We start from the raw sequence: 13544 nt of genomic DNA on the forward strand, positions 1-13544 counted from the left end.
TGCAGAGTGAGAAGCACACAACAAATTAGAGAGGTGTTCAAGGTCACAAGTGGCTGAACTGGGACCAGCGCACCAAGGTTAGCTCACAGGGTCATGATCTACTTAATCTCTATCTAGCAAGAGCGCATGGATTTGATAATAGCACTTTCATAAGCTTGTTGCTTGTTTTAGTTTCTAAGTTGCCGGGAGCCGGCATATTGCATATTGAGTGCAGCACTTTCCACAGCATCATCTTTCAGGATCTGGAATAGCTCAACTGGAATTCTATCACTGCCGGGAGCCAGCGTGAGGAGCTCCACCCATGACAAAGGTCATGAGGAAGGAGGCTCGGCATACGCAAAGGCGGGATCGAGCTTCAGGAGTCCCCCTGGAAATTCTCGAGTATATACCCCCAAAACCAGAGTCTGCCTACTTTCTGCTTTGTGCTTTCACCTACACCTCTGACTTTACGGGGGGCTGTCCCCCACTACCTCTCTGAAAAAAGAGTTAGCTTACAGCTCCAGTTAATAATTCCTGGGTGTGACAGTGTTCAACCTACAAACTCCTTTGGAAATCCTCTAGCCTGCCTGAATAGGTTTTTCTGGCCACATGTGATTGTTCAGAGCCTCCCAACTGTGAGAGGCAGGAGATGTTCTAAACTGTCTAAACACAGATTCTTTTGAGTAGTTAAAAGATTGATTAGAAATTGTATTGGTGAAGGGATTTTCACTTGTTGGGCCAATGTTTGCTGCTAAGTCTCCATATCCCTTACCTGCTGTGTCCCTGGCAGTGTACTGATTAATATAATTGGTGTAAGTAGTAGCTTTAATGTTTGTAACCTGGGACCCTTGAGTTCATTCTTTTTCTTGTTGTAGCCCACCACACCTTTGCTCTGTAGGAATGCAACTTTATCTAATGCTTTTGGAGGGTGGCTCCTGACCAATCACCTTTAGAGAAAAATAAGTTTTCTGAAGAAAAGGTCTTAAAATGTTAACAGGCCTCCGGGCCAGAAGATGATGCAAATCACCTAAGCTTTTGCATATGATAAGTTTGCAGGAAGAAAGCCTGGCTTGCTGCCTGACTCTACCCCTTCCCCCATTATCCTCTATGCATAACTTAAGGTATAAAAACTACTTTGGAAAATAAAGTGCGGGCCTTGTTCACCGAAACTTGGTCTCACCATGTCGTTCTTTCTCTTACCTTCTGGCTGAATTATTCAGCCTCTTTTCTCCACTGAATTTCCTCACTGAGCTATCCTTATTTCAGCCTCTTTTCTTCACTGAATTTTACTGAGCTAGCCTCATACTCTTTATATCCTTAATTAACATTTAATTAAGCAATTGTTTCCTGATCTTCGCCTACGCCGTCTCTCCTTCGAATACCCTGGATCAGCCAGGGCTGGTCCTCGGCACTAAGTCATGTCTGACTCTTTTGTGACCTGACCTCATAGATGGTAGACCACCAGGCTCCTCTGGGATTTCCCAGGCAAGAATATTGGAGTGGGTTGCCATTTCCTTCTCCAGGGGATCTTCCCAACCTAGGGACTGAACTCTCTTCTTCTGTCTTGGCAGGTGGATTCTTTCCTGCTGAGCCACCTGGGAAGCCCTCTTTCAGGAGTATCTAAGTAAACAATTTCTATTTCCTGTGCTCATTAAACAATGGGAGGTTAGCCCTGAATTCATATTTTCTAAAGATCTTTAGGCAGGAAATAATCACTCTATTAATAGTAGCTAATGTCTGTATAATCTTCTGAGTAGCTTCCCTATCTCTTGTTTTGATATGTTTTGGTTCCTGAGGTTTTGTTTTGTTTGTTTTGCCACGTAGCTTGCAGTATTGAACCCGTGCCCCCGGCAGTGGAAGCTTAAGTGTCCTAACCACTGGATGGCCAGGGAATTCCTGGTTCCTAAAATATTTTACAACACTTTCTTATTGTCATGCTACTTCACTGCAAAACTCTGGGTAGATCGTGGCCTTGTTCATTCGGCATTTGGCTCTACTCTGAATTTTGTTATGCCACGATTATTCCTCATCAGAGCTTCCCAGCCTTTGGGTCATGAATGTTACAGGTGTGCGGGCAGGTTGATGCCCTCAGTCCTCAAAGTGAAAGTGAAGTTGCTCAGTCGTGTCCAACTCTTTGCAACCCCGTGGACTGTAGCCTACCAGGCTCCTCTCTCCATGGGATTCTCCAGACAAGAATACAGGAGTGGGTTGCCATTTCCTTCTCCAAGGTGGCAAAGTAAAGCCAAGATTAGCTTCCAGTTATTAACAAACCCATCTTTTACCCCCAGAATCAAACAAATATTGTCATTTTCTCTGTGTACCACCATGTGGAAAATGTGGGTGTCACAGAGCACAAGCATTACAGCTGCAGCGGCATGCAAAGCATCAATTTCAATGCTACAAAGTGAACTTGAAACCCAGTAAGCACTTGTGCCATTCCATTCCTCCCTCTCTGATGCAACGTGCCTATCAGGAGATGCTTCACGTTGTAGCATAAATTCTGCTTTTGCTTTAGAGTTCTAAAACAGAAGAGATCAATATCTATTTTAGCATTTTCAGAGCCCCTGGAGTGATGTCATTAAGCTAATATGGTGAATTATATTACAAAAGCAAATGAAAATGGAGAAAGTATACAGTAGTATGTGCATTTGAAGTTTCTCTTAAATATAAAATTTACCACCTAACTAGTGCTATTTCTGCAACATTTCATTTAAGATCATTAAGTCAAAAGGTGCAGTACTGTGCATTTTACCTACACATTGTTAATCTTGAAGAGGTGGGGGCAGTCAGACATTGTGAATCTGACCTTGTGCTTTTGATCTGCGTGACTCACCTGATGTGTTCAGTCTATCTGCCTTCACTGACATGAGTTAAGATTCCCAATTTCTTAAATAATAAACAGCCTCTAATCTATTTAGTCAGTTTGCTGGCACCCCATGGAGAACTAGAGTCCCAGGTCCCTTGTTTCAGACTTAGGCTGCTGAATTTTAGCTTGATCCTCCAGTATCTGCTTTCTTTTCTACAGAATAGTAACTTGGTGAATGTGAGGGGGAAATTTGGAAATGGGACAATTTGGCAAGTGATGTCCTCTTTTTATTCAGAGCTGAGATATGAGTCCTTCTAATATACTTTATACTGAGTGGCTTTTCTAAGAATAACTTACTGGTTCATGAATTCCTGCTGTTTCAGCTGTCAGGACTTTTCGAGCAGAAACGCCAGGAATTTATGTACCTGAAACTAAAGCAAATAAATGCTTTAATGACATGCATGTTTATAGGCTATTTTTTAAATGCCACATTTTGTATTTATGAGCCAGGCAGACTCCTTGAGTTACATTGTGTTGCCAATGATTGCACTGAACAAGAGCCCAGTTTAAGAAGGAAGTCCAATTTATGTCCCAGTGAGAAGAATTGCTGTTGGTTTCCATGGTAGCAGTCATAAAGTATTATGGTCAAGCTCATACATGGTATTTTGTTTCTCTGAAGGTTCATCTTAAATTGCTTCTTATCACCCAGAGTTAGAAAGTTTAACAAATTATTAAAATGAATAAACTGATCACTAATAAAAGGATTCAAGTAAGTTGAGTGACATCTGTTCATCTAGCAATTAGTTTTTTTTTTACTTAGAAATTTATTTTTCTGGATGCCTCAATGACCTCAATTTCACTGTGAATATTTAGAGCATGCAAGACCAGAGACCCACTTGACACTAAATTGGGTGATTCCCTAGGATATATCCCAATACAACTTAAAAATGCATACCAGATTTATTAGCTCAATACAACTGAAAATGTGTGTCCATGAAGGTCTTTCCCTGGGACAAACAGAATAAAGCCCCAGTTCTTCAGCCTGGCATTCAAAGGCCCTAGCATCATGATTCAATGACCTTTCCAGCATATACTCCACCATTTCCTATGGTAACTCCCCCTTTAGACAAACTTGCCCAGTCACTCTCTTCCTAACAGCCTTCGAGTTTTTCTGTTCATGTTTCTTGGGTCCTCCTTGCTGAAGATGCTCCCTACCTTCTGTTTTGCCCTCTGTGTTCAATTTAGTTCAGTCACTCAGTCATGTCCAACTCTTTGCGACACCATAAACCGCAGCATGCCAGGCCTCCCCGTCCATCACCAACTCCCGGAGTCTACCTAAACCCATGTCCATCGCATCGGTGATGCCATCCAACCATCTCATCCCCTGTCGTCCCCTTCTCCTCCTGCCCTCAATCTTTCCCAGCTCTTCGCATCAGGTGGCCAAAGTATTGGAGTTTCAGCTTCAACATCAACCCTTCCAATGAGCACCCTTCAATAAATACCCATCGACCCTTCTGTATGTTTCAACACAGTTGACAATGAGGGGTGGTGGCAGTGGTGGTACATGGTACTGTGAGGGAACCAGAAGGACCATTCAGTTCAGGAGGAGGGTGTGTTGGTCAGTGAGGGCCTCCTTCAAAATCCAAGGGTGAATGTTAGGGGTTCATAAAAATGGAATCATAATGGAAAGAATGACCTAAGCCTTGTTCAAAACTCAGAAAGTGAAGACTACTATGAGAAATAGGGATGAATTTATAGTTATATTTTAAAACAAAAAAAAATGTCTACAGAGAAGCCCAAGCCTGTGGTATGGGACCTGTTTTACAATATGGTGAAATACTAAGAAAATATAAATTCTCAACTCTTATATTGTTCTTGTCTTCTTGGTCAAAAAAGATGATCTCAGAACTGAAGTGAATAAATAGCATATGGGGTTGTGGGAGTGAAAGCCCAAGAGGATAGAATACGTTAACCAAAATGAGTTAAAACCCGCTTGTTTGGACAATTTCTCCTAGACACTGAGAAAACACTGAAAATGTGAATACTCAGTCATGATGAATGGCTCAGGAATCTGGAAAAAGAGGAGAGCAGCTTGAAAATTAAAGATGGCAAGTGCCATTTTGATTTTTCAAAAAGGGAAGTAGATTTCACAAGCTATAGCTGGATGAGCTTGATGTTGATTCTAGGCAAGATCACAGGACAGGATCTTGTGATGGGGGCTTGTGAGCACCTCAGAGAGAACAGGAACAGGGCAGTTCCCAAGAAACAGGACATGTCAGATCAACTTGATTTTCTACTTTGAAATACTCATCAGATAAAAATGTGGTTGACTTTGCTTATATGTCTACCAGGCAGTGATCAAGCAGTTTTATAGACAAAGAACAAGACACGTTGTCTGATGGATGGTGATGATGATGATGAAGGGATCTGGAAAGAAGATCTCACAGCATCCTGCCTGGTATTCTACTCCATGACTTAGGTGAAGATGGCTCATCTTATTTTCAGATGACAGAATGCTGGGATGAGTAGTAAATCTGTTGGGATGAGCCAAAAAAGATCTTCACAGTCTGGTAAGAAGAGTTGAATCTGACAGGATGAAACTGAACCAGGATAAATTTGAAGCCCCACAACTAGCTCTCAGATGCTAAGTGCACAAGTACAGGATGGAGAAGCCGTCACTTGTTCAGTTAACGCATGTGGCATGGGATTTGGAATTTTAGGGACACAAACAGTAGGAGTTAAAGAGTATGAAGCAGCCACAAAAAGAACAAATGTAACCTTAGGGCATATGCAGTTTAGAAAAGAAGGGTTGCTAGCTTTCCCTGTTCTGCCCTTGTAGGTGTCATACAGGTGATAATGTTACATTTATTCTAGACACAATATGTAAGGAATGTGTAAGTGATCATACACAGAGTGACAAACAGATTTGAAATCAGGTCCTTAGGGGAAGAAGTTAAGGATTCGAGGCTGCTTGGGGGAGAGACCTTTGGTGGGGGGCGTGGTGATAATGGCTAGCTTTGAATATCAGAGGAATTAGGTAGGAGACTACGTGTTCTGATCAGTCTCATGGGGTAACTCTCAGAATCACAAAAAGATTTACAGGTACTTTGGGCAGTAGTAGAGTTAACTTCTCTGCATAGTACATCATACGAAATGCTGGGCTGGATGAATTACAAGCTGGTATCAATATTCCTGGGAGAAATAGCAACAACAACATAAAATATGCAGATGATACCACCCTAATGGCAGAAAGTGAAGAGGAACTAAAAAGCCTCTTAATGAGCATGCAAGAGGGGAGTGAAAAAGCTGGCTTAAAACTCAACATTCAAAAAACTAAGGTCATGGCATCCAGTTCCATCACTTCATGGCAAATAGATGGAAGAAAGTGCAAACAGTGACAGATTTTATTTTCTTGGAATCCAGAATCACTGCAGACAGTGACAGCAGCCACAAAAGTAAAAGATGCTTGCTCTTTGGAAGAAAAGCTATGACAAACCTAGACAGCATATTAAAAGGCAAAGACATCACTTTGCCGATAAAGGTCTGTCTAGTCAAAGCTGTAGTTTTTCCAGTAGTCATGCACAGATGTGAGAGTTGAACCATAAACAAGGTTGAGCACTGAGGAATTGATGCCTTTGAATTGTGGTGCTGGATAAGACTCTTGAGAGTTCCTTGGACAGCAAGGAAGTCAAACAAGTCAATCCTAAAGGAAATCAACTCCGAGTGTTCATTGGAAGGAATGATGCTGAATCTGAAGCTCCAGTATTTGGCCACTCGATGCGAAGAGGTGACTCATTGGAAAAGATCCTAAAGCTGGGAAAGAATGAGTGCCAGAGAAGGGATTGACAGAGAATGAGATATTGGATGGCATCACTGAATCAATGGACATGAGCTTGAGCAAACTCCGGGAGATAGTGAGGGACAGGTAAGCCCGGTGTGCTGCAGTCCATGGGGTTGTAAAGAGTCAGACATGACTTAACAACCAAACAACAATAGTTACATGGCAGGACAATTTAATAGCATTCCTTTCCTTCAGCATCTCCTAATTCTTTTTTTTTGGTTGATTTTTTCCCCCATAATCGCTGTGTATCTAACACACACTGCACTTTTGTCTTTCTCCATTGGAAGTTGAGTTCCTTGAGGGAAGATTTTCAGATGTGTTGTTTACCACTATATCCTTGACTCCTGATGGGTATCCACAACTATTCATTGAAAGAATGCACTAAAATGTGGGTTAGGCTACCACTTCCCCTCCTGCTGTCTCTGCCGACAGTTCTGGGCGTGTCCATCTGATTTCTTCCTTCCCTGGACATCTTTTCCTGGGGATGGTTTATGTTTAGTTTCATTGGTTGTTTGGACTGTTGAAATGCAGGACTGGTAGAAAAAGGGACTGAACAGGACAGGGGACTGCTTGAAACTGTAGCGGTTTTCCTGGGAGTTTGGGGGAAGAGTGGCAGGAGGAGCTGAGAAGTAGAAAAAAATAGATGGGAGGAAAGGATTTAGAGAAGAGTTGCTGAGCTTATGAATGGCTTTAGAATATTTGAATAATGCTTACGAAGAACTTCTGTTATTGTGCAACCAAGGTTCGGTTTCTGGGCGTTTTCACCGACAGTAACAATATACTGAGACTGGCCCATGTGGGTGGATTTCCAGGAGACCATAGTCAAGGGTTTGGCTTTAAAGTTAAATTCTAATACGTGTCAGCTGGTTGAAAGAAAGTGAAAGTGGTAGTCACTCAGTCGTGTCCAACTCTTCGCGACCCCATGGACTGTAGCCCGCCAGGCTCCTCTGTCCATGGGATTTCCCAGGCAAGAGTACTGGAGTGGGTAGCCATTCCCTTCTCCAGGGGATCTTTGTGACTCAGGGATTGAACTCGGGTCTCCTGCATTGCAGGCAGATTCTTTTCCATCTGAGTCATCAGGGAAATAATCTTTCTTTTCCAAGGATGGTGTCCTCATTCCTGAAAGGGATCTAATGCTGTTTATCTCACCTCATAGACTTCGGAGACAAAGTCCAAATGAGAATTCCAAATCCTGGAAGTCTTTTGTCAACTTTAAAAAATGATATTTAAATGTAAGGAATTGTGTTTTGTCTCCTGTGCTGTACCCTGCACGTAAAAGACACTTGGTGAATGTTTAATGAGAAGACTCTAATAATTCTTTTCTCTCTGGTTCTCTGGGAGAATCAAATTCACCTAGAAAGCATCAAAAAGCAGCTTGCATTAGGGAACTCCTGCTGGGTGATACTCAGGTTATGACTTAGGTACTCAGCGGTACCTAAGTTTTCTCAGAAAAAGCCGAATTAAACATTTAATTGGAGAAATTTACAGCTCATCTGGGCCATCCGGCAGGAAAAAAAATCTCAACTTTTTTTTAACCAGGAAAAATTGGGACTTGTATGTGCAAATTAGTGCTTCCATGTTCTTCCCTTCTATGGCTACCAGCTGCTGAGGAAGAAGTATTGACACGGAACAAAGCGTGGATCAGTGGTTCAGGGAAAGACTTGCCCTCAGAAGTCCTATCTTAAACCTCTTTGCTTGATCTTCTAGTGAGCCTCACCAGAGGTCAGCTTCCCCTAAATTGGGGACCAAAAGTATAGAATGGAGTTCGGTGTGGGACAGAAGAGTATGTGTCGGTAGAAGATTCAATTAGGTACTAGAACAATTTCTTTCCACCTCCAGATTTCTGGTTATTGTGTTGTAAAATGAACGTTGCATTGGGCATCAGAATGGCAAAACCAATACAATATTGTAAAGTAAAAAATAATAATAATAATAAAGAAGAAGATACGGACTGTAATTCTGTTTCTTCTGCTAAGTAGCTGTAGATCTTAGGTAAGTCATTTAATTGCTGCAAACTTCAGTTGCCTTATAAATGATGATAAGATTTAATTAGAAATTCATAAGACTTCTATGACTCTAGATAATAGATTTAAACAGCTACTCTAAAACATGAATATTTTTCCTTCTTCTCTGCTAGTGCTGCATTTCCAGTAAGACCAGAAGCAGTGTTGTTAAGATTTCTTCTCTAGAGGAATCTGGAACCCTAGAGTCAATGCACAGCTGCTCCAGTGGAACAATGACAACGTGACCACATGGTATATGATGGAACAGAAGGAGCTCACTGCAGACGGGAACCACCAACGCTACCATCAAACCCAGGCATGATTCTTCATGCTCACACAAGGTTCTTCTCACTAATGGACTTCCTTCAGGGACTTCCTTTCTTGTATGAGTGAGTCTATACCTAAAGACTCATGAGAACATAGAACTATTGATGCCACTTCAAACCAAGTACATTTGTACAGTATCAGCAAAAAAGTCAGATTCTTTTTAGTCCTGGAATTTAACATATATCACATTTCTAGAAACCTTCTCTTCTATTCTGAATGTTAAAGGGCAAAAACTGTAAGACGATGATATGACCTTACAACATTGTCTCGCTAATTTTCTAATCTATTCTGACGATCATCTTCGCAACTGTAGAAATTTGACCTCTCCATTATCCGAGTGAGTGACTCAGGCTCAGAGGGACTGACACTCAGTAACCGAACTCTCAAGAGGTTGAATATTTAATCCCTTTATTTAAATCAGATATATCCCATTCCACTAATTGGAACAGTCTTATTCTCCATCCAAGGTAACTTCCCAAATACTTGAGTGTAAATAATTTAGGAAGTTAATGTAATCATAATAAGGTTGATTGAAGAGCAGGGAATCAAAGCAAAGAGATTTTCCATCCTGATATGGACAGCATCACAATAAAGTTCATGGGCATTTTGGTGTAGGCTGACCGTCCCTCCTTGCCCTTCACTGGAGACTGTGTCTAGGGACTTTATCTCTCAGGTCCCGGTTTTCTTTCTTTGATGATGCTGGAAGCATCTCGATGCTCTGTTTCTGTGTTTGACTGTTTCCTATTTATTGTTTTCTTTCCTCAAATATGGGCTTCCCTGGTGGCTCAGCTGGTAAAGAATCCGCCTGCAATGCAGGAGACCTGAGTTCAGTCCCTGGGTTGGGAAGATCCCCTGGAGAAGGGAAAGACTACCCTCTCCAGTATTCTGGCCTGGAGAATTCCATGCACTGTATAGTCCATGGGGTCACAAAGAGTTGGACACAACTGAGAGACTTTCACTCACTTCCTCAAATATATTAATTTCACTGATTTGACCAAGATCATGTTTTTGCTCTTTTTTATCCTGGTAGACAGTCTAGACCCCATCATGATGCATTTTAAATGATCTGATAGTTCCTGTCTCTGCCACCACTCTCCCAGGTTAAAAAGCACATCTAGTATCTCTGAATCTACAATGTCATTTTCCAAATGCTCTGAAGTAAGAGTGTGGAGTTGTGTAAACTGAGATGCTTAATCGCAACTCCAATTTAACTCTCTAACAAAGGTTAAATAAAATCAGTTGTTAGTTTAAATTATGAAATGGAAAGAAAGCATACTTTTCAATGCTTTAATGTCTAACCTTAATTACATTTAGAAAAATAACCTTAATGATAAAGGTAATTAACTTTATATTTCATTTTATTCTCAGATTAAAAACATCTTAAACAAAACATCTCATAGATTTTCTCATAAAAACACTATTAAAAGCTACTTACATCTTTTTAAGTTCTGTGTATTTGATGAAAACTTTATCTGAAAGACTGTGAATATTGTTTTTCTTAAGAGACCTAAAACAACATGTAAAGAAGACTTTATTATGGAATTTATGACTAACCAATCTCTTTTCTAGAAGTTACATGCTTGAGAATATTTTATCGTGCTCCATTTTACTTCACACACATTTGAAAATGCCCATAATAAATGAAAACTTTCACATGAGAATGAAAAGTCCATAAAGCAAAATTAAAGCAGCTTGCAAATATTTGACCACATTAGCCAGCTAGTATAATAGACTGGAACATCTATGGTGATTTAACTTTTTCTTCTGTAGACAATTTAACAAAACACAGCAAGCACATCCAAAAAACAACAAAAATCCTAACCAATTCACGTGTGCCCAAATTATGATATATTTGCAAACAACTTCCTGAGGCTCTCCAAATATCTATGCAGAGTTAAAAAAAAACCTCCATGATTGATTATGCCATAGTTATCTTCACGCATCTTCTACACCTTTAAAGTCTGGGACAAATTACTACTATCTAAAACAAGATAGAACATGTAAGGTGCTCTTCCTTTTCCCCCCAATTTTTATTTTCACTTGAATAGTACTGGCATATTAGTAATCATACATAAATTGGAAAGTAATTGGAAATAAGAATTCCAGAAGTTTGTGAGTTAAAGATAACCTGGATAGTTCAACATACAGTGTTTAAAACACTTTTTCCCAGGAGAGGAAGCATGCAGAATTCTCTGATGGCTGATGGTTTTCTATTATTTTGCGAATACACAAGTAGCATAAGACAGAACAAAGATTAGACTGTATGGTTTTCATATGAGGTCAGGAGCAAATATCAAGATTTGAATGCTACTCACAGTAATGTCACATTGCTAGAAACCACTGGCACAGACTTCAAACCAGCATTTACACATTCCAACTCAGTTCCTTTGCACACACAGCGTTGTGGGTACTGATCTAAAACTAGGGGGCAAAAAGAGCAATGATTCAATAAGAAAAAATACTTATCTTTAGTTATGACTTTATCTCTGGTAACTGACATTGTTCTTTTTCCATTGAATGTATAACAGTCACATTTTGTTAAATGAACTTATTCAGGCCCCAAATAAAAGCAAACAAGAAATCTCTTCTAATTGAATATAGACTCATGTGGTATTCATTTCAGTTCTAGCTTCCAGTGGTCATTTTAGAGGCATTTAACAAGAGATTAGAAAGAAATCACAAACATGTTTAAATAGTGTTTTAAAAAGTATATAGTGAAGCAAGATTAAGCTCTTCTCAATGAAAACTGTGAGTGTGACTGACTAAATATTTAATGGGTATAACTAAGTCAATTTCACTTAATTGAATGGCACAGAAAGGCTGCTCAATACATGCTGTTGGTTAAAGCTAAATTCAACTATTTCCCTCCTTTCAAACTTCTCTTAGAGCTGTGATGAGAGTTAGATGCAGATTCTGCCATAGCCACCATTGTGTCTTACTAAAACCAACCAACTCAGATACCCTATTATTCTGGTTCTTAGTTTTCCATTACTATGAAGTTGAAGTGGTAGGTCAAAGTGGTAGAGAAGCTATAAAGCGGAGAAAACCAAAGCTCCATCTATCTAAAGCATTCAGAGGGAAGAAAAATGATTTAGGATTGACTCCAAAGGAGGAAGTTATTAATATAATGGCATATTATAATTATTAAGATTTTTAATGATATATTAATAATATATAATCATCATGTAATTCTATTCATTATTATATATAATTACTAATTATGTTAATTATTTTAAAAATTATGTTAATTATTAAAATAACAGCATGTGAGAAATCTATGGAGAAACCTGGCCAAGTGAGTCAACAGAACAATCACCATGTGTGCGTGTTTGTGTGTGTGTGAGAGAGAGAGAAAAGAGAGAGGAGAGAGAGTCTTGGGGAATGAGATTTATGGGGCATATGATGGTACTTGGCTGTGACGGAGCTAAAAAAAGTGAGTTATTTTCAATTTTTTATATTTATTATTGATTTAACTCTGACTATAAGTCCTTTCTGATTGCTCTGCTTCCTCTAGATCACTTTTATTCAAACTTTATTTTTAAAATCAATTTCACTGACTTTTAATATACCCAACAAACTTTTATCGAGTACCTGCTTAATTCAAAAGACACGTTCTAGTGCACAAACTTTTAGAAAATATTCTGTGTTGCTCATAGGCTGATGCTAATGATCTCAACTTCTTAAAGATGACTTCAGAATGTTTACTTCAATGTTTAACTGACATTGAAGTAGTTACATTCCTAGATTACGTTACTAGGGTTGGGAACTCTTTATTTACCAATAGAAGAACTGCGTGTAGTCGAAGCTGGGCCAATTGACTAAACCAGAAATGTGAGCGTAACTCCCTCACCTGCAGGTCAGTCACACCTCAACCTCTGGATTCTTCTTATGAAATGCCTCTTGCTGCCCTCCCTACCTCACTCCTCCCAGAGGTGTTTTCTGGGCTCAGATTCTTAGTGTTAGTCTGGAGCACTGCAAGAAATGTAATGCTCAGTGTCTCCTTCACCAAGCTTCCTCCTCAACCCTGGCAAGATTGACATTTGGGTCAGGTCATTCTGTTGTGGGTGCTGTCCTTCACATTGTAAAAGGTTCAGCAGTATCTTTGGCCTCCACTCACCAGAAGCCAGCAGTCACCCACCCCTCTCCTAAGTGACAACACAGAATGTACCCGACGTTGCCAAATGTTCTCCAGGGGCATACGTGTCTCAAGCTGAGAACACTGTTCTAACTCATTCTTTATAATTCTGGTGCAAGAATCATTGGTCCATACACTTCTTGTCATGTGGTTCCTCTTCTTCATTAAATGGAAATAAGCTCACGACTTTGGTGGTTGCCCACTGTGGACAGCAATGGCCTCCACAATGGTGTGTGTACAAGATGACCCGCTGTGGCTCAGGAAGAAGACGCTAGAGTTTTCATATATTTATTTTTCATTTTTTGTAATTTACTCTTTTTTGATTTCTAATTTTATGTATGATATATTTGAATATAGTAAACTATATACTAAGTGGTAGCTATGACCTAATATTATAAAGTATATAATAGTGTAAAAATTAATGTATGTACTTTATACATGTATATTATGTAT

The 13544-nt window shown here is 39.8% G+C and overlaps 1 protein-coding gene across 1 annotated transcript in view; it reads right to left on the reverse strand.

Moving 5' to 3' along the window:
• The window catches only part of RXFP2 (relaxin family peptide receptor 2), a 98093-nt gene that overhangs the window by 30238 nt on the left and 54311 nt on the right, over positions 1-13544 (reverse strand). Inside the window, exons 5-6 of the mRNA XM_027557060.1 lie at positions 11272-11377; positions 10392-10463 (exon numbers count right to left, since the gene is read on the reverse strand). Of these exons, the coding sequence (XP_027412861.1) occupies positions 10392-10463; positions 11272-11377 (178 nt within the window). The remainder of the gene's footprint in view (positions 1-10391; positions 10464-11271; positions 11378-13544) is intronic.

The sequence above is a fragment of the Bos indicus x Bos taurus genome, chromosome 12, assembly GCF_003369695.1.
Source record: "Bos indicus x Bos taurus breed Angus x Brahman F1 hybrid chromosome 12, Bos_hybrid_MaternalHap_v2.0, whole genome shotgun sequence".
Classification (NCBI taxonomy): domain Eukaryota; kingdom Metazoa; phylum Chordata; class Mammalia; order Artiodactyla; family Bovidae; genus Bos; species Bos indicus x Bos taurus.